This window comes from Acomys russatus, chromosome 32, assembly GCF_903995435.1.
Source record: "Acomys russatus chromosome 32, mAcoRus1.1, whole genome shotgun sequence".
Taxonomy (NCBI): domain Eukaryota; kingdom Metazoa; phylum Chordata; class Mammalia; order Rodentia; family Muridae; genus Acomys; species Acomys russatus.
In genome coordinates this window covers 32,695,956-32,722,462 of record NC_067168.1, presented here as the reverse complement: position 1 = coordinate 32,722,462, position 26,507 = coordinate 32,695,956, and the positions used below count along the sequence as shown (strand labels likewise).

General features: G+C 51.5%; 2 protein-coding genes across 3 annotated transcripts; one reads left to right on the top strand and one right to left on the bottom strand.

The window, feature by feature from the left end:
• Positions 1 to 2,133: 2,133 nt before the first annotated feature.
• Positions 2,134 to 14,037, bottom strand: Twf2 (twinfilin actin binding protein 2). The gene is made up of 9 exons (XM_051140581.1): positions 13,872 to 14,037; positions 10,131 to 10,208; positions 5,405 to 5,583; positions 4,957 to 5,052; positions 4,459 to 4,563; positions 4,218 to 4,343; positions 3,180 to 3,330; positions 2,921 to 3,042; positions 2,134 to 2,564 (listed from the first exon to the last, which is right to left on the bottom strand). Exons 1-9 carry the CDS (start codon positions 13,894 to 13,896, stop codon positions 2,397 to 2,399), a joined length of 1,050 nt encoding a protein of 349 aa, XP_050996538.1. The 5' UTR covers positions 13,897 to 14,037; the 3' UTR covers positions 2,134 to 2,396.
• Positions 14,038 to 17,703: 3,666 nt separating this feature from the next.
• On the top strand, positions 17,704 to 21,803 carry Ppm1m (protein phosphatase, Mg2+/Mn2+ dependent 1M). 2 transcript variants are annotated; one of them, XM_051140582.1, is made up of 10 exons: positions 17,704 to 17,952; positions 18,809 to 18,932; positions 19,062 to 19,316; positions 19,744 to 19,856; positions 20,146 to 20,230; positions 20,329 to 20,447; positions 20,632 to 20,695; positions 20,922 to 21,029; positions 21,145 to 21,293; positions 21,623 to 21,803. In XM_051140582.1, exons 1-10 carry the CDS (start codon positions 17,729 to 17,731, stop codon positions 21,765 to 21,767), a joined length of 1,386 nt encoding a protein of 461 aa, XP_050996539.1. In that variant the 5' UTR covers positions 17,704 to 17,728; the 3' UTR covers positions 21,768 to 21,803. The 2 variants fall into 2 exon arrangements, with proteins under 2 accessions (XP_050996539.1, XP_050996540.1); XM_051140583.1 differs by lacking the exon at positions 17,704 to 17,952 and adding an exon at positions 18,097 to 18,228.
• The last annotated feature ends 4,704 nt before the right edge of the window (positions 21,804 to 26,507 follow it).

Genomic DNA, 26,507 nt, shown 5'->3' with positions numbered 1-26,507 from the left:
CTCCTCACATGGCCCGGTTTGCCGCCTGCCTCTCCACACTGCACACATTATTCTCTCTCCATGGGGCCGTTCCTGGCCTTCTCACGAAACCTGTCAGCTCAGCTACACACCCATCCTACCAGCACTGCAAGGGTGATGCAGGAGAATTGAAAGTTCCAAGCCTGCTGGGGCTACAAAGTGAGCCCCTGTCTCAAAAGAAATATAGACAAAAGCAAATAACCCTGCCAGGCCAGATCTGGCTCTCCTGAGCACTGTGGCCAGCTGGTTTCTCTTTGCATGACATTTATCAACTGCTACCAACCATGGCATCCACCCTTCCTGCTTTGTTGGATACTGTCTTACTCTCCTGTTGGAATGTTGTCTTGAGGATAAGAGCTTACATCTGGGGAGGCTGGAGAGATGGCTCAGTGGTTAAGAGCACTAATTGCCCCTTCCAAAGGTCCTGAGTTCAATTCCCAACAACCACATGGTGGCTCACGATCATCTGTAATGAGATCTGGTGCTTTCTTCTGGCCTGCAGGCACACATGTGGGCAGAATAAATAAATCTAAAAAAAAAAAAAAAAAAAAAAAAGAACTTCTGTCTGTGTCTTCTACAGCTGCTCAGTATCTACTAAAGCTATGTCCTACCCACAGCACTCAGCTTTGGACAGGAGTTCACGTATCTCTGAGCGAAGTTTGAAGAAATGAACGAATGAATGAATGATCAGTCTCCTGAAAGGGGCAGGGTTCTACACCACTCTCCTGGCTCCAGCCAGACCCTCATCGGAGTGGATCTCATAGCAGGCCTGGTCCAAGGTGCCAACGATCTAGCTGGCTCTGCAGCCTGAGAGCTATCCATGTTACCTTCTTGCCTTCCTGAGAACCAGTATTTAGGCTGAGTCTCCTGTGGCTCTTTGCCAGGGTCCCATCTTTTCTGTCCATGATCCTAGGGGATTTAATAGGGGTTGGAATGTCCACCCAGCAGCTGACTGGCTGTCTACCCACTCTTTAGAGGCATAGAGTAGACCCCTGGCTCCTGCTGAGTATCAAACGAGCCATTTCCCAGAGGCCAAAAGACTCCTCATGGACCAGGGAGTCAAAATGCTCACTTTCACTCACCATCCTGCATTCCTTGGGACTAAGGAAGCAGAGTCTGGGGCTGGAGAGATGGCTCGGAGGTTAAGAGCACTGACTGCTCTTCCAGAGGTCCTAAGTTCAATTCCCAACAACCACATGGTGGCTCACAGTCATGTGATCTGATGCCCTCTTCTGGCCTGTAGATATACATGCAGACAGCACTGTATACATAATAAGAAACATCTTTTTAAAAAAAGCTGGGTGTGGTGATATACGCCTTTAATCCCAGCACTCCGGAGGCGCAGGCAGGTGGATCACTGTGAGTTCGAGGCCAGCCTGGTCTAAAAAGCGAGTCCAAGACAGCCAAGGCTAACACAGAGAGACCCTGCCTCAAAAAAACAAAAAGAAAAAAAAAAAAAAAGTCAAGATGGGAAGATTTGACTACAGATTGAGGCATGGCCACATAGAAGCAAAGATCATTAGAATCTGGTTCTAGTTCAGACAAGAAGACAGCCAAGAGCCAGCTCCACACCATGAGGTTAGCCTTGTCTGGCCTATAGATCTGTAAGAGTAAATCTACAGGTTTTTTTGTGTGTGTGTATGTGTGTGTGTGTGTGGTTTTAAAACAGAGTTTTGTTATGTTGCTTGGGTTGAGCTCAAACTAGCTCTTTTGTAAGTCACTGGGTTTGTGGCAACTTGTCACAACACCCACAAGAAACAAGAGACATCAAGATCTCTATAACCTTGTGGAAGTGTGTGCGCCTCATACGTAGGCCTTCTGCTCTCACACTCGAAGTATCTCCCACACCTGAGGCCAGGACCAACAGGCCCCTCCAAACAGCGAAAGGACAACCGTGCAAACCAAGGCACCCGATTCTCATAGTCAGGCTCAGTATTGATTTAAAAATATTTTATTCTTTAGAAAATACAGCGTTCAACCATCCCTTCCTGTGACATCTGGCCCCTGCCAACCGTCCCCACCTTCTGTGGCCAAAGGCCCTCTAAACTGGGCTGGGACCATAGCATCAGATCTCCTGGGGGTTAGGTTCAAGCCAAGCCCCCCCCCCTCCAATTCAGACACCCTGAACGAGCCAGGTAGGGTTCCCCAGCCACCCTGTGCACACAGATGAAAGGCAGGGACAGCAGTGGTGGGACAGGGTCACAAAGTGCTGGTCCAATGGCCCTCGGAAGGAGCAAATGTGTTCAACCATCTGCCCTCCTGTCCCATCCCACAGGAAGCAATTCCTAAGAGCCCAGGCTGGGGAGGAAGGAGGTGCATGAGTGGTGGGGTGGCAACCTTGTAGTCCATGTGCCTGGCCCCGCCCCCAGTCCAGACACCTAGCTGTCGTCCCCATTCTCGCCGGGGCCCCGGATGAGGCGCTTGTGGCCCCTCTTGCCCCCGGGGCCTTTGGGCTTGGCAAACGCCTGCTTGAAGGCATGCTGCTTGGGATGGACTTCATCGTAGAGGAACTCGGCTGTCAGCTCTGCCCCGTCACCAATCTCGATCTGTATGAGGCAAGACAGACGTCGTCATCACCGTGCTGTGGGCCCCTCTCCGTAAGTCCCTCTCCTAGAGAAGCCCCTGCTGTCTGTCTTCTTTTAGGTCACCACAGGATCTACAGGGTTAGTTAGGGTCTGCTATCCTGCTGGCCTGAGACACCTTCCCCCAGCCCCTCCCCCTGCCAGACGTAGGGAAAGGAGACAACAAGGCGGCCAAGACATGGGCTCGTGTGTGTCTTGGGTTTCCTTGGGCCTTAAGCTTCTCACCCGTACGATAGTGCAGAAACGAGTCTTGCATGCACATGGAACTCCAGTGTCCCACACAAAGGGTGGGGTGGTGGGACCCTGGGAACAGGCTGTACCTTCTTAGCTATCTCCAGCTGGAAGTCTTGCTCTGCAGAGTCGAGAAGGCGGCTCTTGCAGCTGGAGTAGAGCATGCGCTCCTTAATGCTGCACTTGTACCCCGGCATGGAGTAGATGAACACTGTAGGGGACGAGGAAGTGAGCGTGTGCAGTCTGGGGATACCTATAGACCTCTACTCCCACAGTAGGCCCAAGTGATGGTTTGTCATCGCCGCTCCTAGCCAGCTCAGAATTGAGGCCCCTGTCGTAGCTACTCACCCACAGATTCAAGTGAGTCACCCTCATGGGTATGCTTGTACAGGAAGAAGTGGTAGCGGGCAGCATCTCGGGGTACCCGTGAGGGCAGCTGGGTCACGTTTGTGGGTTCTGTGTGCACCAGCTCGATGGTCTCCCGTTCCAGGTCCAGCTTCTGAGTAAGAGCAGGAGAGGGTGTGAGGGCACCACGGCAGGAATGGTTGGGGTCCCTTTCCCTGGGGTCCCCTGTCCAAGGCTGGACTTTAGGCTGCAGACCTTCCAGGCCTCTGAGATGCCTGTCCAGGGAGGTGTCGGGGGCCTTGACCTCAGCAAGGCATCACCACAGGTCCAGCCTCAGAGGCAAAGCTTCCAGGAAAATGTTTGGAAGGTAAAGTCATTCTGCTTGGGCAGAGGGGGCAGGACTCTACCCGGGAAAGAGTCAAGGGAGCTACACAGAAACTCTGGGATAGTACAAAGGTCAGCCCTCAGGGCCAGTGTAAACCTATGGTGTCTATACGCTGTAAAGGTATATATGGCCACATGCTCGCAGGGCGCCTGCTGTGGCCAGGACTTGGGGGCAGGGAGAGAAGAAGAGAATAGCATGTTCTCTTTTATTGCCCCCAAACAGGGTTTTTCTAGGTAGCCCTGGCTGTCCTGAAACCTGTTCTGGTCCAGGCTGGCCTCGAACTCACACATCCGCCTGCTCCTACCTCTGGAGTGCTGGGATTAAAGGTGTGCACACCATGCCTGGCTTAATTTTTGTTGTTGTTGTTTTTGCTTTTTCAAAGATAAAATTGAAACAGAGTCTAGTGTCGATTAGGTTGACCTGGAACACACTATGTATGGATGACTAAGTTTCTGGTCCTCCAGTGCCACCACCTCTAGCTTTATATGCTGCTGCTAAGGGTCAAACGCAGAGCATGCTGTATGCCAGGCAAATACCCCACCGACTGCGCCACATCCCAGTCTAAGAACAACACGGATCAGCACAACAGCCCAGGAGATGGGCACAGGGCTCCGTGGTGCCTGGCCTGTGTGTGCTGGGCATGACCGTGTACCCACCAGCTGGATATAGTTGACTGTCTTCTGCTTGAGTTGCTGGAGTGCCCGCTGGGCCTCAGGCTGCAGGGGGAAGGCCAAGCCCTGCAGCGTCTGGTGTTTACTTTCCACGCTGATCTCAGTCTTCACCTGGGGGGAGGAAAGGGGCAGTGCCAACCATAAAGAAAAAAGCCTTACCTACCCACACCAAGGTACAGCTTACCAAGTTTAGGGTCTCCCAGCCCACTTCATCCTGTGTACCCACCTCATTGATTCGGATCTGCTGGAGCTCCCTCTCAGCCGACGTCAGTGGGGCAGGTGCGGCACAGGATGACAGGTGCTTCTGGTACCCAGCCAAGGAGAGGTCGTCCTATGGGGCAGGCTCCAGAGGTGTTAAGTGGACACCCCAGGTAGGTAGGCAGACAGAAGCCCACTGTGTATCTCAGCCTACAGCTCCTGGGCTCCCCAGCCTTTCATTCCTTTTACTTGAGACAGCATCTTATGTAGCACTCAAGCTAGCCTCAAAGTCATTACATTGCCAACAACGACCTTGAACTGCCCACCTCCTCGCCTCTACTTCCTGAATGCTGGGAATCAAACCCGAGTTTCATGCATGCTAGGCAAGCACTGTATCAACTACGGTACATCTCAGTCCCCAGCCCTTCTACAGCACCCTGAGCCTGGCAGTGAGTTGCTCTAGGACCCTCACACACTGCCTCCCCCTCTGGGGGGGCTTGGGTGCGTTTGGGCTTGGGTGACTAACCTTTACTGTCCCGAAGAGCTCATCCTTGATGTGGCCGCCTCCAAACTCCTTCTTCACTGTAGCTCGTGTGGCTGCGTACAGCATCTTCAGCCGCACCTGAGATGGGGCAAACTGTGAGGCCTCTACGGCTGGGGGAGCCAAATGGAGCCCAGAAGAGGGAGGCAGGGCATTGACTTGAATCAGGTCTTCTCACTGGGCCCACATGCCCAGCAGGGGGCGCAGCGAAGCTGTACCAGGCAGCTTTCGCCGGCAGGGGGAGCCTCCACCCAGCTCAAACTCAGCCTGTTATCAGATAGATAGAACAGGCATCCACCAGGAGACCCTGCAGGGTTTGGGGCGCAACCTAACCTTCTTTCCCTTAGCCTCCTTAGGCCAGAGTCTCTCATCTGTTCACCCCAGTTTCCACTGGCCCCATGCAGGGTGATGGGCAGTGATCCCCAGGACTCACAGGCGAATTATCAGGTGACCAGGCCAGGAAAAGCCACTCGAAGCCCTGAGCATTCTGCGAGTCGAGGCGGAAGAGGAGGTAGCAGGGCTCTTGAGCGTCTAGCAGCGGCAGTACAGCCCTGCCGTAGTCCTGGTCCCAGCGTCCCACTGGCTCCTGCGAGGCACCCAGCACGAGCTGCTCTGGGGGCAGAGGCCGGGTGAGCCGATGTGGCACAGCCCAACTCCTCTGCCTATGGACCTGTTCTCTGGATGTAGCTTTCTGAGCTAGCTCAGACCTACTGGCTGCTCCACCCCCACGTGTGCCAGCTATGGGTGGCTTCCTTTGTATACAACGCACACTTGCAAATGCTTGTAATCACGTATGCTCACGCATCAGTGCGCACACACACAAGCACACAAAGGAACCACAGCTGTTTGCCCACTGCCAGCAACAACGCAGTCCTCCTAAGGCACTCATACACTGGATACTGCTCAGTGCAACCGTAACCGCGTAGGACTTCCCTGCTCTCAATCCCCTCGGGTGCCCCTCTCCGGACAATGTGCTAAGGGAGAGGCTGTCATCCCCAGTTTCAAGCCACTACCCCAAAGTAAAAAAAACAAAACAAAAACAAAAAACAATAGCAGCCCACTTTTACTGTTTTGGTTTTTTGAGACAGGGTTTTTCCTGTGTAATAGCCCTGGCTGACCTGGCACTCACTTTGTACACCAGGCTGACCTCAAACTCACAGTGATCCTCCTGCCTCTGCCTCCCAAGTGCTAGGATTAAAGGCGTGTGCCATTATAGCCAGCTGCAGCTAACTTTTGTTTTGTTGAGACAGGGTTTTCTCTGGTATAGCTTTGGCTGTCCTGGACTCTCTTTGTAGACCGGGCTGGCCTGGAATTCACAGAGATCCGCCTGCTTCTGCCTCCCGAGAGCTGGGATTACAAGCGTGCGCCACCACGCCAGCCAGGCGCCAACTATTTTTTTAAGACAGGGTTTTACTATATAGCCTCAGTTGACGTTGAACTCAACCCTGCATCAGCCATCAGCCTCTGGAGGGCTTGGGATTATGTCCGTGCACCATCAAGCCAAGCTTCTGTTTGTTTTCTGTTGTTCGCTTGCTTGGCAGGCCAGACAGGCTTACTGTGTGCTGGAGGGTGACCCTGAATGTCTGATCCTTAGTTCTCTAGCTCCTAAGCGCTGGGCTCACAGGCATGCACCACTAACTCCACGTTATGACATGCCAAGGATCGAACCCAGGGCCTTGTGTATACTAGTCGACTGAGCTTCATTCCCAGACCTGTGTGGTTCTTTTTGATACAAAGTTTTGCTATCTAGCTCCAGGCTGGCCTCAAACTTCCAATCTTCCTACTTCAGCTTTCCAAGTGTTAGGAATACAAGAGTATCACCGGTGTAGCTAACAACCAACTTATTATTTATCATTATTTATTATTATTCTATTATATTGTTATTATTATATTATTATATTGTTGTTGGTATTATTATCATCATCATCATCATCATCATTATTATTATTGTTGTTGTTGTTGTTATTATTATTATTATTAATGTGTGTGCGTGACATATATGAGCGTGACTGCATACGTACCACAGTGTATATGCAGAAGTCACAGGACAACTTTCAGGACTCAGTCCACTGTAAGTTCCAGAAACTGAACTGAAGTTGTTAGGTTTGGGCATCAAATACTTTTTTTTACCCACTGAGCCATTTTGCTGGCCAGCCTGGACCTGACAGGCCTAACCATATCTCTGGCCAAGTAGGTCATCCAAGCACAGTTACAGGCTGAGATCTCATCTGGACACCACACATGTACTTGGTCACACAGCCAACCCAGAGGAAGAACTGGGCAAAACAGTGATCCTAGCTGGGTCGTGGGAGGCCAGCACTTCCCAAGGCCCCTTTGATAGGTCAAAGAATCCAGCTACCTGATACTCCAACATGCAAGGCAGGCCTTGGCCTCTCTGCTTGCGCCGCCGCCCCCCAGGACTCAGATGGGAATCAGGGTTGAAAGGTAGCAACTATGGGCTGGTGAGGTTGAGGAACCAGACCAAACCCTGTCAGTATCGTTCACTTTGCTGTTCATATTTTTTAAAACTTTTATTTACTTATCTTATGAGTGTTTTACTGAATCTGGGTTTTCTGCAAGGATAGCAAGTGCTCACAACTACTGAGCCCTCTCCCCAGCCACTTCTCTCTCTCTCTCTCTCTCTCTCTCTCTCTCTCTATATATATATATATATATATATATATATATATGCGCGTGCGTGCGTGCTGCGTGTGTGTGTTTGAGATAGGGTTTCTCTGTGTAGCCTTGGCTGTCCTGGACTCACTTTGTACACCAGGCTGGCATTGGACTCACAGGGATCCGCCTGCCTCTGCCTCCCGAGTTTGGGGATTAAAGGCGTGCGCCACCATGCCTGGCTACTTGCCCACATTTTAAACCAGAATGTTCGGATAGGTGAGGCAGCTCAAAGCGTAAAGGTACTTATTACCAAGTTGTTCACACACACACACACACACACACACACACACACACACACACACACACACACTAAATGTTAAGTTTAAAAGTAAACCAGAGTTTTATTTTATTTTATTTTTTGGTATTTTTAGACCAGGGCTCATGTAGCCCAGGCTGGCTTCCAACTTACCATACAGCCAAGGATGATCTTGGACCTCTGATTCTCCAACTTCTCCCTTCCAAGCCTGGCTTGGTTTTTATATTTGGAGACAAGTCTATATAGTCTAGGCTGGCTTCAAACTTGAGTTCCTCCTGTCTCTGCCCTCTCAAGTGCTAGATAATAGGCATATTCCATCATGCCAAGCTATACTAGGAATTTTAAATAAGACATATAATTTGGGCCAGGCAGCCATGGTGCACATCTTCAATCCCAGCACTTGGGAGGTAGGAACAGGCAGATCTCTGTGATGTGGGTTCAAGGCCAGCCTGGTCTACAGAATGAGCTCCAGGACAGCCAAGGCTACATAAAGAAATCCTGTCTTGAAAAACCAAAAAGAAAAAACAAAAAATAAGCTGGGCATGGTGGTATACATCTTTAATCTAGCACTTGGGAGGTAGAGGCTAGTGGATTGCTGTGAGAGGTTAGCCTGGACTACAAAATGAATCTAGGACAGCCAAGCTACACAGAAAAACCCTATCTCAAAAAACAAAACAAAACAAAAAGAGTAATTTGGGATTGGAGAGATGGTTCAATTACTACGATGTATTGCTTTTCCAGAGGACTTGGGTTTGGTTCCCAGGACCCCTGACAGGCAGCCTACAACTGCCTGTGACTCTAGTATTAGCAAATCAGATGCTTTTTTTTTTTTTTTTTGGCCTATTCTCATGCATATAACCCCATATAAACATAGACATAGTCTTTGTTGTGGTTGCTTTAAAAATAACTATAATTAAATTTCTGTAGGAAAATCAGGAGTACTGGGTGGTGGTGGTGCACGCCTTTCATCCCAGCACTCGGGAGGCCGAGGCAGGTGGATCTCTGTGAGTTTGAGGCCAACCTGGTCTACAACACTAGTCCAGGACTACACAGAAAAACATTGTCTTGGAAAAGACAAAAAAACAAGAAAACAAAACAAAAACAGACAACCCCCCACACCCTCCCCAAAATCAGGAGCTCCCACCACACTCAGCTAGAATGCAGATCCCTATGTCAGGTATTCCCAGGTACCCCACAACTTGGAGTATAGAACTAGCATGAATCTACCTAGAGATCACTGATGCTTACAGATCTACAAGGAACGGCTTACCTGGGAGGTTAACAGACAGGGCTGAAAATGACGGCCAATGAGCTAAACTCTCTTTATGGGCAAGGAGCCCCAACAGGCCCCCACCCAGCCTGTGAGGGCACCTGGATTTGAGGGCCCTGGACAAAGGCCAGCCTAGCTGTGGCCCTAAAGCCTGAGGTGAATGCTGGGTCTGGCAGGCCCTGCTAAAGTGAAAAGGACACTAGGCTCATTTAAGGAGCCCAGTGCCAAAGGGCTCGTGACACATGACTACCAAGGAGGCTGGAAGGTCCCTTGGAGGGTCTGGCCCACACCTACTCCCTGCTGAAGAAGTTGCTTGGCACAGAGAGGAGAGGGACTCCTTGTGTCCCCAACCCTAAATCAGCCTCACACAGATCTTCTGCCTCCTTGAATACTTCAGGCGTTGGCTCAAAGCCCTACCCCTACTACTGCCTGGTAAGAAGCCCCGGTGCTAGGGTCAGCTCAAAGCCATGTCAAGTACGGAGTCGCTCGCCTATCCTTAGAATGAGTAAGACCAAAGTTCTTTCTTCCTATTCTGGGGACATCTACCACGGGAAGGTCCACGACATTTCAGTCCTCCCATAGCCAGCTGCCAAGCCAGGCCCAGTCTGTGCTGACTCCCCCACCCCCCATCCCCACCCCCAGCCACACACACAGAAGCACGCATGCACACCACATACATATAGTAGGACTTACTGGGCCCCTGCTACCCGCCTAAAGCCACACAGCTTTAGATACCAAGGCTGGGCAGAACCACAGGATAGGACTCTGCACAACATGGTGGCCACCATCCCCATCTGCAGGGTACCCGTGAGACTTCTCTGTGAGTGGCTTCATCCCCATTCTCAGACAGAGAAACTGAGGTCTCAAAGGGGCCAGACCTTCACACCCCTCTTTCCTATCCCCAGAAGCAACTGGTTCAGCCTGAACCCCATGCCCCAGTTTGTGGGGGCCACTCACCGTCCTCAATGATGACTTTGATGAGTCGGACGGAGCCAGCCCGGGCCTTGGCAAAGAATTCCTTCAACTCTTCAGTGGCTACAAGCACAAGAAACATAGTTGTTGGTGGTGAGCAGGCAGAGTGGGCCAGAGATGAGTTTGAGTCTGCTGGTCTTCTGTAGGGTCTGGTGGCGAGGCTGGGAGGTGGGTTAAATATGTCTCCCCCATGTGACTGGGAACCTGAGACGGCCACCGAACAGAAGCTCCCAAATTTAGCTAGCAGGAGTGGCAGGCAGTGGCCTGCTGGCTGGGAGAGCTGTGATGACAGGAAGGGGACAGCCCACTTGAAGATGGACCAGGTTCTAAGATAAGCCAGGCTGGTCAGAATGACAGGCACTCACTTGTCCCCCGACAATAGGGTGATCGAGCAGTGGATAAACACCCACTTAGCTGGTCAGGGTAAGTAGACACACACACACACACAGATACAATCTCAGGTTGCCAACACACACACATAGGCAACAGACACAGCTGCAGGGTGTGTCTACACCACATGCACAGACAAGATAGACAAAATAAGCCGGGCGTGGTGGCACACGCCTTTAATCCCAGCACTCGGGAGGCAGAGGCAGGCGGATCACTGTGAGTTCTAGGCCAGCCTGGTCTACAAAGTGAGGCCAGGACAGCCAAGGCTACACAGAGAAACCTTGTCTCAAAAACAAAACAAAAAGACAAAATATACAGTCACAGGTGTGCATGACACACCCATGCACTTGTAGTCCAAGCCCCCATCCAGTTTGTAGCAAAAGAGGGGCCTGCCAGCCCCAACACAGCCCTATGGAGGGGCAATAAAGCCTCGGCCCCTAGGCAGTAAGGAAGGCTTCCTGGAGGAGGTGCCGTGCCTAGGAAGAAGACTCTACCTTGGAAACTGGGTATCAGAGCTGGAAGGTGACTAATGACCAAGGACACAGTGCCAAGTTGAGGACCACGGTCAGAGCTGGCGGACCACGGGTCATCTTGGCTCCACTAGTGGCAGTAGAGAGGGAACACACAGTTCACGTGTGTAAGGGACCTGCTTGGAGTCTCTGGGTGAGAGTGACCTTGGGGCTGCCAGGGGTCAGAAGAGCCTTCGACAGGAGCACAGCTGCAGAGTTGAGATCACAGAATATTTATAGGCCTTGGATACGGCAGCTGATGGGCAGTTGAGGGGCGTGGTAGAGGGGCTTTGGGTAAACAAACTCTTAGCCATGTCCTCAGGCGCTCCGCCTTTCCCTGCAGAGTGGCCTTATGCTCGAACCTCACGCTGTAATCCCACCCATGAAGGTCACTGCCCAGACAGAAATATGGCTTGTACGTACACAAGGGGGCGCAGCCCCGCGGGCTATACACAACTAATAACTATCAGCAGATGCCTGAAGTTTTTTGGTTTCTTTCGAGACAGGGTTTCTCTGCGTAGCCCTGGTCTTGCTTTGTAGACCAGGCTGGCCTCGAACTCACAGAGACCTACCTGCCTCTGCCTCCCCAAGTGTTGGGATTACAGGTGTTCCACGGCCAGGGGGATGCCTGAAGCGTTGAGCTTCATCTCTGAGGTCCCAGCTCCCTCTTAGCTGTGTGACCTCTGACCTCTCTGAACCTCAACCTCATCTATGAAACAGATCTAAATCCACAAGCTCAAAGGCTTGTGGTAAGGAGTGCAAGAACGAAAGTGCTAAGGAATGAGACTTGGCTGATAATTATTATTATTATTTTATTTACTTATTTTTTAATCTAAAGGTGGCTGTGTTTTAGTGCTCCTCCTACCTTGAGAGAGAAGCCAAGAATCTCCCCAGAGGGAAAGGCTGACAAGCCTCTTCTATTGTTACCAGGGCCAGCAAGGAAAGTGACAACCCTTCCTACCCAACCCCGATGCCTCCCCAGTCACCATCAATAATCCAGAGGCCAGGCCGGGGACACCTGAGCCTCTATCATCAAAGATTCATGCCTCCCTGCCTCCATCTTGCCCACCCCAGCTCTAGCAAGGCTCAGGTTACGGTCCCTCTTGGGCCCCCTTCTGAGGTCAATGGGCCTACTCCTACAGCCAGGCCAAGGCTGGCACCTGATCCTCCAGAGTGGCCTTTCTTGCCACCTCCAGCAGGCCCAAATGAGGAAGGGGTGCACCTTCATAGACAGGAGAGCAGGAAGCTCTCCTAGGCAGGCCTGACTCACTGCATGCGGAATGAAGGAATAGGGCAGAGCCTTGGCCACAGGTCTCTTGGCAGCATGTGTGTGTGTGTGTGTGTGTGTGTGTGTGTGTGTGTGTGTGTTTGGGGGTGGGTGGTAACTTCCTAGTGCCTCCTCCCAGCTGGAGGCACCAGCTCAGACCATATAAAGAGGAAGGAAGGGGCAGGCCAGGCAGCAGTTTCCCCACCCCTGACAATTCTCCACTTTGGGGCTGACTCAGGAAACCTGTCCCTCCATTTCCAGAAGAAGCTGGCCCACCTGTGGGAGGCCAAGACTGACCCAGGTCCCTACATAGTCAGGCTGAGCAGGATGGGGATGGGGCAGGGCCAGGGTAAGCCTCTCAGGGCTGTCCATCCACCAAGTAGCCACAACCGCAAGCAGAGATTGAGGCGGTCAGGCAGGTCGATGGTGGTAGCCCTGGTCAGGGCATCATGATGTGGTGACAGGAGTGGCTGATGGCCAAACCAACAAGCTGTCTGGGCAAGCAGCCTGGTCTTCCCTACTGGCCAGGAAAGCAGCCCTTCCGGGCCAGTAACAGTTGGGGACACTGAGACCAGGTAGGGCCAAAATACCTGGCTCCCTAGCTATTGCTTCTTTCTCAGTCTGTTCAAGGAGGAACCTGGGGCTCCAGAGAGGAGCTGTAGCTATGCCACTCTGGGCTGTAGAAGGTCCCCGTACAATCGGGTGGAGGCAGGAGCTCCTCTCTAAAGCTTGAATCCTGACCTTCGTCCCTGCTTCCAGCTTGAAGTTGGGACTGTGCAGGCCTGGCTGGAGCAGGAGGAGATCACAGTGGAAAACGGAAGAAGTCAGAGGCCAAGGTCAGATGTGCAACTCTTACCATTCTATTTCAGAAAGAGGGCCAGCTTCTGTCCAGCCTAGTCTGCAAGAGTAAGGGGGTCCTGCAAGGAGTAAAGGTCAGAATACCCTCTCCACACATATACACAAGCCCGGGAGCATCCATGGTAACACACACACACACAGACACACACACACACTGCGATGTGCCTAAACTGTGCACACATGCAGACACCCATAGATGTGTGCTGCCAGGAAACACTGATGTCTGAGATAGCCCATGCCACCCACAGTGTCCAAAAACCAGCCACTAGTGCATGCACATGAAGGAGCCTGGACAGGCGTAATCAAGTCACATCCAGATGTGCACACACAGGACGGTATACAGAGGACATGTGCAAATGCGTGTACACTTTCCCAGATGTGTGCATCCGCGTACACCCCACCTCCGGAAAAGAACAAAAATACCCAGACGGGTACACACACACACAGGCACATCCGCCCCCAGCTGGGTACACAAGATACTTCCACCCTCGCTGTGTGCAGCATCCATATGCACCCACTCCCGGCTATGTACAGCAGTCTGTACTCCCCCAAGATGTGTCCAACCCAGGGACTCGCGGCTGCAAAGGAGAACAGGAAGCTTCCCCCCGAGGGTGCGAGGAAGAGGTGGGTGAAGGGACCAAGCGCAGAGAACAGGCGCGGCAGAGCTCATGGGCCCCCTGTCCGCCCTCCATCCGCCCTCACCGTGGATGCCGGTCTGGTGCGCCATGGCTCAGCGTTCGGCTTGCCTCGGCCGTCGGAGCGCTCCGCTACGTCCTGGCCCGGCTCGACTCGGCTCGCCTGGACCCAGACCTCCAGAGGATGTGGCGGCGGCGCCGAGCTTCGCGCAGCTTCCCGGGCGGTGCCGCAGGACCCGCCCCCAGCGCGCCCCGCCCCCGGAGGGCGAGGCCGGCAGAGGCGGGCACTGGTGCTGCGCGTGCGCGCAGCGGGAGCTGGGATTCAGATGGCCCTGTGTCGCGCCGCTAACTACCTCGATGGCACAGAAGGGGCCTGCGGGTGCCTGATGGGTGTGTGGGCGGCTGCTGGTAGGCCAAGATCTTGGAGGTCTGTAGGCAGATTCGCGCTTGGGCGTGGGAGGAACTGTGCGCTTGTCGCGGAGGATGTTTGCGAGTCGGGCGGATCTAGGCGTACCCCAGTTTGTGACCGTGAGGGGAATCTCAGTATGGGCACGCATGGGCGCATGTGTGGTCTTGAACCCCAGCCGGGACCCACCAGTCATCGCTGCACAGTGGCTGTGGTGGCGGGAGACCTACGCTGAGAAAGTGAGGGGCCGTGAGAGGGCGTGAGTTTTGGATGGAATACGGTAGGAGAGACGGGGTGACCTAGCAGAGCGGAAGAAAGTTTTCCAAAAAGAAGGTGCATGTGCTAAGTAAGACCCAGGGGTTGAAGGACCGGACCTCAGCCTTTCCCAATACCTAATGAACTTGTTCCATTCTCAGCAGCCTTTCCTACTGCTGTTCCTATCAGCCAGTTAGCAGCTAGCACGGACCTTGTTATTTAAAAGTGGATAAATGGGACAGGACAGATGGCTCAGTGGTTAAGAGCACTTGGCTGCTCTTGAATAGGACCCAAGTTTGGTTCCCAACACCCACGTGACACAAAAGCTCATAACTATCTGTAACTCCAGCTCCTCCTGGCCACCTGGAACTGGGCACAAGCACAGTGTGCCTAGAAACATGCGGGCCAAACACCACACACACCAAGGAAAAAGTTCTAATGAAATAAAGAAAGCCTTTTTAAAAATTAGATAAATTAGTGCTGTGCAAACATATAATTTCAGATTCCCAGCATCAGAGTGAAAAAACAAAACAAACAAACAAACAAAAAAACAACAACAACTTGGTTTTATCCCCTGGGCTGGTCAAAGAGACTATAGGGACCTCCAGGAGAGCAAGGAGCCAGGTCAATACCTACCTGGAGCTAATTTGCCAGCCAGTCAAATGGAGAGTTCCAGATTTAGCAAGAGACAGAATCTTTAAAAAAAAAAAAAAAAAAAAAAAAATGGAGACCAATAGAGGAAGATGGCTGATGACCTCCTCTAGTTTCACATTGCAGCCAAACACACACAAACAAAAGAAAGGAAAAGTCTGAGAGAACACAGACAAAACAACATCCTTGGACTGGAGGTATGGCTCAGCTGACAGAGTACTCTCCTAACATGCATGACGTGTTAGGATCCCCAGCACTACATAACCGGGTGTGGTGACAGTGGTACATGCCTGTAATCCCAGCACTTGGGGAGGCATAGGCAAGCAGATCTCTGTGAGTTCGAGGCCAGCCTAGTCTACATAGCAAGTCCAGGACAGCCAAGGCTACACAGAGAAATCCTGTCTCGAAAAACCAACAACAACAACAAAAACAGTGTGATGATGGGCTGGAGAGGTGGCTCAGGGGATAAGAGCACTGGCTGCTCTTCCAGAGGTCCTGAGTTCAATTCCCAGCAACCACATGGTAGCTTACAACCAACCATCTATAATGAGTTCTGGTGTTCTCTTCTGGCCTGCAGGCATACATGTAGGCAAACATTATACATACATAATAAATAAATAAATCTTAAAAAAATAATTGTTAAAACAGTGTGATGACTGATCTTGATTTGATATTAGTTATCTAGGAAGGGTTGAGCTTGTCAGTGAGGGCATTTACAGAAAAGTTTTGGTTTGGTTTGGTTTTTTCAAGGCCAGGTTTCTCTGTAAAATTTATTATGTATACAGTGTTCTGCTTGCATGTGTGCCTGCAGGCCAGGAGAGGGCCCCATATCTCATTATAGATGGTTGTGAGCCACCATGTGGTTTCTGGGAATTGAACTCAGGACCTCTGGAAGAACAGCCAGTGCTCTAAACCTCAGCCATCACTCCAGCCCTTACAGAAAAGTTTTAACAAGGAAGGAAGACCCGCCCTTTTTGTGGGCAGCACCACCCATTGTGTGGGCTGTAGTCTGAATAACACTGGAGCAAACACTGTGACCAGCTGCCTCACATTCCTGCTTGCCCTGCTTCCGCTGTGATGGACTGAACAAGCTATTCCTTCCTGTAGTTGCCTTTTGCAGATACTTTGTTACACCGAGGACTAAAGTAACCAAGGCAAACAGTATGTAGGAGATTCTCCTATGTATCCTTTTCTTTTGTTGGAAGCAAGGGGGCGGGGGGATGGAAGGTGTCTGGCTGTGACTTTCTCAGACTTTGTCCCCACTCATACCTAGGTCAAGCACCACCTACCAGAACTGCTATCACCTCCTGGCCCAGCGTCCTCTCGGTTAGCACTGTGCTCCTATGCCCAGGGTGTGGCTGTTACTGGCTAGGCTCAGTAGGTTAGCCTCCCCAACTTACTGGGGTACAGCTCTGTTTCCTGAGAATCTTCCTTCTTGGGCAGGAGGAGCTGCTAGCCGAGCAGGACTGGCATACTGAAGGCAGCGAGGCCTGCTGAGCACTGGGCCTGCGCTTAGGAGCAGAGGCAAAGACAGTGAACGCCTCATCTGTCCATCCTTGGGCCTTAAGAGATTTTGAACTGAAAAGAGGAAGAGAAATCACTCATGGGTGGTCTGACTCAGCTACACTGTCATACTGACAGCTCTGGGCATCTAACACTTCCCCTTCTGTGGGCCTGAGCCTTCCCTTATCAAACGGAAATTGCAGGCTTGGAGGAGGGCACCTGGACTTTAGGGAGGCACTGGGGCTAGCTTCCAACAGTGAAGGCTACCTAAGGGGTAAAAGATGTCCTGAGCTGGCGAGATGGCATTTGCCTGTAATTGTAGTACATGGAAGGCAGAGAAATGCCTAGAGGGTGAGGCCAGCCTGGGCAACATAGCAAGTTCCAGGCCAGCCTGGGCTACATGGTGAGACCCTGTCTCAAAACAACAAAAGAATCAGTGAAATTCTTACACTTCCAAGTTTGTGCCTTTGACCAGCTGGGGAAAGAAACTAATGCTCCCTTTCAAATTCCCATAGGTTCCTTTTGTCCATCACTCACACTCCAGGGAGGATCTTGTGCAGCCCAGAGAAGCCATCTTAACTGTAGGGGCAGCCATTTGGGAGTGGGCCTCGGAAGATGAGGACCAAGGTGAACAGAACTCTGGAGCACTCTGAGCATGCTCTTACTCAATATGTTGGTCTCACACCTCCAAGGACGCACTGTCCCCATCCTCCCATTGCATAAGGTGGTTGCAGTCGCTAGCAGCGAGAGGCTGAGGCTCTGCGTGGCAACTGCCTGGCACCCTCTCTGGATCAATCTCTACCACTGATTCCTAGAGTAGAGCGAAGGACTTCCCCTTTCAGAGGACCGAGTCCCACCGTGCGTCCGTCTTTGCGCCTGCTCAATGCTACCCCAACACAGGCTTCATCTTGCCAGGCCTCAGTTTTCCTGCCTGTAAAGTGGGAAGGGTGACTGCAGTCTCTTCTTACAGGTGGTGTCTCTTTTTACTGGCCGCACACCCTGGGGTGGGATGGGGCGTGGCCTCCCACCCCAGGCTCCACCCCCCCAGGCCCGCTTCCTCTCTTGTGGCTGGCCGGACCTTTGCGCGGGCAGCCCCCGGCCGCCACGCAATGTCCGCCGGCTGGTTCCGGCGCCGCTTCCTATCCGGGGGTCCACTTCAAGAGCCGCGCCCGCCTGGGCCGCGCTCCAGCCCAGTGCCCTATCACCGGCCCCGCTTCCTGCGCGGCTCCAGCTCCAGCCCGGGCGCCACCGATGCCTCGCGCCGCCCGGATGCCCGACCGGTGCGCAGCCCAGCTCGGGGCCGCACGCTGCCTTGGAACGCAGGCTACGCCGAGTGAGTGTCCCCGCCTCCCGCGTCCCCTCCCGACCCCTTCCCGGATCCTATCTGGTTATGTGTTGACCTAGAAAGCTAGCTGAGTGTGGACATCCCCGCTAACCCTCTTCTTGTCTTCACTCCGGGGACTCTTGACTCCTACTTTCCTCACTTTCTCCTTTTCTTTTGGAGAAGGTGGGAGGCCCGGGACCCGACTGGACCTTCCTTTATGCCTTTGGAGATGTACATCCCACCTTGCACCTCACTCCGGGTTTGGCCAATGCTGTGTAGGATAGGGTTGGCACTGAGGTGGGACATCCCAAACTCTAGGCCAGCCCAGCGACTCTGAGGGCTCTGATTTAGACTCTAGTGACAAAGCCAGTGAATAGTTAGAAAACGTATTGTTCTTTGGGACTTTTCTAAAGTAACAGAACGGATCCCCTACAACCTTGAAAAAAGCTGGGTGTGGCAGCTAGGGGCCTGTGATCCCAGCTCTGGGGAGGCAGATAAGGGAAGAAAGACTCCTGGACTTGTTGGCCAGGCAGTCTAGCCGAATTAGTGACTCCTGGTTTAGTAAGAGACTGATTTGACTCAAAAACTAAAGTGGAGAGCAATAGAAAACACCTGGCATCCATCGCTGCCCTGTGCGCCGCGTGGAGACACACACACACACACACACACACACACACACACACACACACACAGAGAGAGAGAGAGAGAGAGAGAGAGAGAGAGAGAGAGAGAGAGAGAGAGAAACTTAAAAAAGAAAGAAGTTGTCCAGATGTGTCAGGGATAGCACACACAAACACTTGTCCTAAGTGGAGTCTGTGCCCACAATAACATAGATGAGACATCACTGGTGATTTCATGGCCTCAGGGTTATCAACGCAGAGAAATCTGAATTTAACGAGGACCAGGCCGCCTGTGGGAAGCTATGCATCCGGCGATGTGAGTTTGGGATTGAGGAAGATCAAGAGTGGCTGACAGTGTGCCCCGAGGAGGTGAGTGCAGCCCAGCCCGATGTGCAGGCTGAGACTCCTGCCTTGCTGTCTCATGTCCTAGTTCAGGCTGGGCCAAGGGGATACCTGGGGAAGCTTGGTGGTGCCTGACACAGGGCCCTTCTTGTGTAGTTCCTGACAGGTCATTACTGGGCACTGTTCGATGGGCATGGTGGACCTGCTGCAGCCATTTTGGCCGCCAACACCCTGCACTCTTGCCTGCGCCGGCAGCTGGAGGCTGTGGTCGAAGGCATGATGGCCACTCAGCCCCCCATGAATCTCAGTGGCCGCTGTGTCTGCTCCAGTGATCCCCAGTTTGTGGAGGAAAAGGGCATCCGGGCAGAAGACTTGGTCATTGGGGCCCTGGAGAACGCCTTCCAGGAATGCGTGAGTGGGGCCTACGGCGAGAAGGGAAGGGACTTAAGAAACTGGGGTATAACTGCACACCATTATCACCCCATCCCTTGGACTATGGAGAGGAGAGGAGGCTGTGTTGATTCCTTCATCCTTAATAATAACCCCTTGGTCTTCAGCTCAGCTCTCCCATTGGTCTAGCTCTTTTTGTTTGCTAATGGTTCACTGGTAATGTGCTGTTGGCCCTCGGTGCAGGAACTGTTTTTCTCTTCCTGTTTTGAATTCCACTTCCCTTGTGTAATTCTCCTTACACAGGAATTCAGGAGTTAATGGTCAAGCTTTTGAGCTGGGATTTGTAGGCCTGCTTATGGGAATGCAATTGTAAGGGGTTGGGGACTGGAGATGGTGGCCGGTTCGCGGCGCCAGCGGCTCTAATGATTTGCTCCTTGGTTTGCTCCAGGACGATGTGATTGGAAGAGAGCTGGAGGCCTCAGGCCAGGTGGGTGGCTGTACAGCCCTGGTGGTTGTGTCCCTGCAGGGGAAGCTGTATGTGGCCAATGCTGGGGACAGCAGGTGAGTGGACCATCGGAGAGAGGGCAGGGTAGTGGGCAGTAGGGTACCAGAGGGAGTTAAGACAAGAAAAGGAGGCTTTGAAATGAGGACGACTGGCTGGCCGAGATGTATAAGCTTGGACACAGATCCCAAAGCAGACAGGGCCCATGCTAAAGGGCTGTATCTTTACTCTATAGATCTTGGAGTCCTGGAGGGATTTCAGCAAGGCCCCTGGGGGTTGGAGAAGGGTGGCCATGGTGAATATGGAGGTTGCTTCATTAGACCCCCTTGCCTCCCTCCACCTGTCTAGGGCCATCTTGGTGCGGAGAGATGAGATACGGGTGCTGAGCTCTGAGTTCACCCCAGAAACAGAGCGGCAGCGGATCCAGCAGCTGGTAGGTACCCTTGGCAGAGGGACCGCCAACTCCCTGGGTCAAAGACCGCACAGGGCCTTGGGAGGGAGCCTGATTGGAAAGTGGCCTCCCTACCCCAGGCCTTTATTTACCCTGAGCTTCTGGCTGGCGAGTTCACCCGACTGGAGTTCCCACGGCGGCTGAAGGGGGACGACTTGGGGCAGAAGGTTTTGTTCAGGGATCATCACATGAGTGGCTGGTGAGCTGGTGGAATAGGGGGATGTGATGGGGGGAAAGGCCAGGGGCCAGGCTCACCTGTGTAGCCTGAGGCAGTCCTACTTGGGCAAGGTGGGCATGTGAAAGTGTGGTAGCTGGGTTTTAGGATTGGAGAAGCTGCAGTAGGGTGCGGGCCTTTTTGGCTGATTCCAGGTCTGCTCCTGCAGGAGCTACAAACAGGTGGAAAATTCCGATCTCAAGTACCCACTGATTCATGGACAGGGTAGGCAGGTCAGTGACACCCCACCCCCACCTCCACTCCAAGAGTCCCTATTTAGTCGGTCCCTGAAGGTGGGAGCTTCTTTGTCCCTTACTAGTGGCTGTGGCTAGTATCCTGGGGTCTATTCTCTCATGTTTTTCCCTTAGGAGCCACCGTTCACTTCCTGCTTTGTGCTCAGTAGAGCCAGGCCCTGGTTGGACATGTGTTAAGCTCCTATCTTCTCTCCCTTCCCTCCAGGCTCGGTTACTGGGAACACTAGCTGTCTCCCGAGGCCTGGGAGACCATCAGCTCAGAGTCCTGGACACCAATATACAGCTCAAGCCCTTCCTGCTCTCCATCCCACAGGTGACAGAGCACTGTAGCCCACTCCAGCTTCCATCTGCCCAGAAAAGCAGAGAATGAACCTGGCAGGAACTGGAAAGGGAGCACTGGAGGATTGATTCTCAGGCTTAACTTGCAGGTGACTGTGCTGGATGTGGACCAGCTGGCATTGCAGGAAGATGATGTGGTTGTCATGGCAACCGATGGGCTCTGGGATGTCCTGTCCAATGAGCAGGTGGCGCAGCTTGTGCAGAGCTTCCTCTCTGGGAACCGAGGGGACCCACACAGGTACTGTAGCTGAGGGGGGGGCCTACCTGACAGGGCCTGGGTTGGTGCCAGCAACACCACCAAGTAGCTACAGCTGCCAAGACAGTACTAACTCAGGGCAGGCGGCCTGATCAGCATGCTTTCTCAAAGCTTCCCAAGGGAGAAGGGACATAAGGAAAAACCCCAAGTCCAGTCTAGTAATCTAGTTTATGGTCCTTCCAGGCTTGTTGCTTATCCTACAGTTGTACCACATTTATGGGGTCTCGCAGGTGTTGTGCCTCGGGCACTCAGTTTTGGAGGGGTGGCCTTTTGCTCTCTATCCAAAGTACATCTGCAGGTGGTCTCCACAGGTTCTCAGAGTTGGCCAAAATGCTGATATACAACACACAGGGGAAAGACGATGGTGCCACCAGCGAAGGGCAGGTGTCCTACGACGACGTCTCTGTGTTCGTGATTCCTTTGCACAGCCAGGGCCAAGGGGGCAGTGGCCACTGAGGATTCAGACAACTGCATTCTAGAACCTCTTCAGGACCAGTGCAGTCTGAGCATACGTCCACTGTGGCCAAGAGCAGGCCCTGCCTGTCCTGTCCCTGGTCACAGCCCAATGCCCTTGCTTTCTGCCTTAACTCATGTTTCAAGAGAGTAGTGGCTGAAGAACCCACCCCACCAGGCCCTGCCTCCTGTAGTGGTAGCATCCCTCAGGCAGAGGTACTTTTACAATGTATGATATCCACGTTGGTGCCTCTACAGTGCCCTAAAGGGTTAAAGGCACTAGGAAGCCTTGGAGAACAGGCAGCTCATTTGGTTTCAACCCGTGTCAAGTCATCCATTTAACCATCCACAGGAGATGCCTTGTTGAAAGCTCTGAGCAGCCTCACACCTGCTTAATCTAATTAATATTAAAGCTACCTTAACTTTTTCCTTTCTTTTTTAAAGATAGGGTCTCTGTTATGTAGTTCTGGCTGTCCTGGCTATGTAGAACAGGTTGGCCTCAACCTCAGATACCTGCCTTTGCTTTCTGAGAACTGGGATTAATAGTGTTCCACTATACCTGGCTGGATCAGCCATCTTGAAGACAGCTCCTGAGACCAGTTCTGGTCCTGCCCTACTATCTGCCTATGAAGGGCACAGGTAGAATGGGTGAGAAGTTCCCAGCACTGGCTATGCTGATTATCACTACCTGGAGCCTGGCTGCCAATCGGATTGCTTTTTTGCAGTTCCAGGCCTGCCCTATGCACCAACAGTGTGTTCTGTTCCACAGATCTCATGCCAAGTAGGAACACTTCTCAGCCAATACGTCTTGTTTCTTTTTTCTTGTTTTCCTTTTATGAGTTTCTCTGTATAGCCTTGGCTGTCTTGGACTTGCTTTGTAGACCAGGTTGACCCTGAATTCAGAGACCTGCCTGCCTCTGTCTCCTGACTGCTGAGATTTTAGGCGTGCACCACTGCACCCCATTTCTTGTTTTTAACCTTCCACTTTCAGACTCCTAGCACTATCCCAATCCACTCTGGTGCCCTCCTTTCCACTTTACCCTACCCAGCCTCCAAAGATTCACTCACCTGCTACGCTTGCATTGGCCACATACAGCTTTCCCTGCAGGGACACAGCTAACATGTTATTAAATGTTTGTATGTAAAAGAGCCCTTGTGAATCATGAATTGCTCACACAGCTTTGGCTGACAATTTTGCTGTTTCTTGTGGACTCAATGGGTCCTTTTAGTTCTACCATGCAAACTTGTATTATAATCAGGAGTGTTTCCCATGCTCAGCCCCTTCATCAATGCAAGACACTACTCACTTGAAACATGAGTTAAGGCAGAAAGCAATGCTCTGCATCAATACCAGTGGACTCTGGATTGGAGGTACCAGAAGGGCTGCCTTTTCACTTTTAAAAAATTGTTTTGCAAGAGTTTCACTATGTAACCTTGTCGGTTCTGAAACTGTATTGTGGCTTTAACCTTGTGATTCTTTGGCTTCTGCCTCCAGAGTGATAGATTTCTCATCCTGTAGGCCAGGCTGGTCTTATGTTTCATAGCCTGAGTTGGCGTCAGTTGTGACTCTCCTCCCTCAGCCTAAGTACTGAGATCACAGGTGTGGACCACTACTGAAGACTCACTTTTTTGAATGGCCTGGTGTAGACTTGTCAGTAGTAAGGGCTCTACATAAGGCTGCTTGATGAACAACTTCACTCTTTATCTTCCCTGTAACTTGCCAGCTGGGTGGTGGTGACGTATGCCTGTAATCCCAGCACTCAGGAGGCAGAGGCAGGTAGATCTCGAGTTTAAGGCCAGTTTGGTCTACAGAGTAAGTTCCAGTACAGCCAGGGCTACACAGAGAAATTCTATCTAAAAAAACCAAACCATACCCTATGTCGCCATCTAAAACTTGCTGAGACTCAGAAACATCTGTTAACTACAGAGGGGCTTCAGATAACATTCAGCTCTCAATTGCAGCGAGGAAGCTGGTGGTAAGCTTGCTGTTAACTCCTCCAGGGCACTCAGACCCCATTTCCTTACCTTAGAGGTAATTTCCTATTTGTTATCAAGGAGAGATAGAACAGGATACGTTGGTATTTTCTAATTCCTATGTAACATGTACACAGAACCACACCTGGTCCTAGCTGGCCCTTGAAGCCCCAGGCAGGCAGCTGGCAGATGTATAAGGCTGCTGAGTTTGGCTTCGTCTTTCTTCAGCACACCCCCTCCACATCCTCTGTGAGCAAAGTGAAGGCAACATCCTGTGCCTGCCTCTTGCCCATACCACCTGCTGAGCCAGCTAGCTCGCCCCCACAGCCTGTCTGTTCTTGTTCATACACAACAACCAGGGAGTGTGCCCACCAGGTCTCTCTACTGCAATCATATCAGAATAACAGCTGTGGCAGGCTTCCCTTTTATTACGTTTGGGGCATATGCCATGGCATATGTGGAACTCCTTCCACCATGGGGATTTTGGGACAGAACTCAGATTGACATGCTTGTGTGACAAGCACTTTCAGCTGCTGAACATTCCCATCAGGCTTTGAGGGGTTTCCTATTCCTAAGGTGATCTGAGTAGGAAAGCAAACCTGGTCAACTAAGCCCAAACCAGATGTTTTCTTCCAAAGTGGCAGGTAAGGTTTCCATCTGTTCTGGTTCAGTCAGGGAAGCAGGTCCTAGAGTTCTAATAATTTCTAATGCATTAGCCAAGCAGTGGCTCACCAGGCAACCAGGTGGTCCTCTTGCCACATGGCCTGCTCACCTTCCATCACACAGGGGCTGCTAATCTGGTCAAAGTTTGAGGTAAACAATGTGACACAGGCAGCAGAGGTGGTCTCTGAGCAACAGGGCTGAGTCAAGCTCACCTTTTGTAGTCACTCATTACTGGCCCTGTGGTAACTTAACTGGAATTTAGGATTAAGGGATTGTGTCCAGGGGGGGTTTCCTGTTACCGGTAGGCCCAAAGGAGGCCCAACACTTCATACAACATTACAGGCAGCTCCAGAAGAGCCAGGACGTTCAAACAACCCATTCCTTCGAGTGTGAAGCAGGCAATGTTACAGAAACTCAATGGAAGAGGCTACAAGCCATCAAATTCCGTTTAAGACTGGTTACATGGCAAAAAGAAAAAAAAAAAAAAAAAAAAGTATATGTTAAGTACAAAAGGGACATAAAATCGTATGTACAGCAGAATAACACCTATGTAAACACACTGAAGTATATGCACAGAGACATTTAACATCAAGAGTAACAGTGGTACCATTTGAGTGGCAAACTAGTTAAGAATCCCCCAATTTTCCTTCATAAGCAGTAATTGTCAGTTACAACAGGGAATAATTTATTAAAAAAACACCCCAGTGGCTGGTGGTTGAAAGTGAAGTGCCCGCTGTTAGACAGAGCAGAGGACAGTAAATACATCCAGAACCACACCCCACACTGCCATCTCTGCCTTGTTCCTCTTCCTTACCCTGTGACCGCATACACCATCATGGGAGTTCTAGTTGCATCTTTCCCTACCAGTGCAGACCTCAGCAGAGGCTGTGAGGCAGTATGTTTTCCAAGACACGGCGCCTCAGCTCTGGACACTGAGTTAACATTCCTGCAGCCAGGGAGCCGCTCTACTTTCAGGTTACGCAGCCTTAATAATCTACATGGATGTTTAGGTCCTTGAAGATGGGCAGTGACAGCTCTGATCACCTGTTTCCTATAATCTGTCTACTCTGGGAAGGCAGAATTTTATAGCAGGACTGCTCAGCAATACTTAACAGACTTCAGTGAAGGTGGCTACCTTTTCAGTTGGAATAACAAAGAATAATTGCTTTAAAAACTGTTAGTGACTGGAAGCCTGTCTGCTGTAGAACAAAAACATTGATGGCCTGATCAAGATCCTGGGCAGCTGGGTACTTGTGGGCAAATCATAATCTGTTGGGTCCTGATTTCTGAATCTGCAGGGGTATTGCTTGCATAAATGTTCAATGGCCAGTTGGGCATGTGGCACCACACCTATAATCCCAGCACTTAGGGAGGCAGAGACAGGCGGATCTCTGTAAGTTCAAGGCCAGCCTGGTCTACAAAGTAAGTCCAGAACAACCAAAGCCACACAGAGAAACTTTGGGGGGCGGGGCAGGGGGAGAGTTTGAGGGCCATTTGTTCTATTGTAATGGGCATGCTGGGAAGAAGAGGTCAACTGCAAGTCTTCTAGTATGGGCCTAGCTAAAGTCTCTCAGGAGAAAGCAAAAAAAAGGGGCCATAATGCAGGCATAGCAGGTGAGGGTGACCTATTATTGGCCAAGTTCTGACAAACTACAAATACTGTGGTTCCAACACCCTGTCCCCAGATGCCACAAGCCAGGCACAGAAGCCATGCAAAAGTGACTGTCACATATATACAGGTGCAGACAGAGCATAATCAGGCAAAAAAAAAAAAAAAAAAAAAGATTCTAATACTGTAGAGAGGGCCCCAAAGTGTGGCTTGAAGAGCACAAGGGAGTCACCCCAAGGCCCTCACTTAGCTGCCATGAAAACAGCAAACACTAGAAGCTCTGCTTCGTGGTGCGTCCCTAAGGTCAACAGAGAAGAGTAACACTGTGTACACTATCCACAGAGTCGTTCTCAGCTGCAAGGCTCCCTTCTCCTGCTGAACTCTTGATAAACTAGATGAGAGACAGGCATACACACACACATATGTGCATGTCTGCACAAATGTATTTAAGTGGACACACTGTGTTCAAATATAAACAGATTAAGGGTCATATAAAA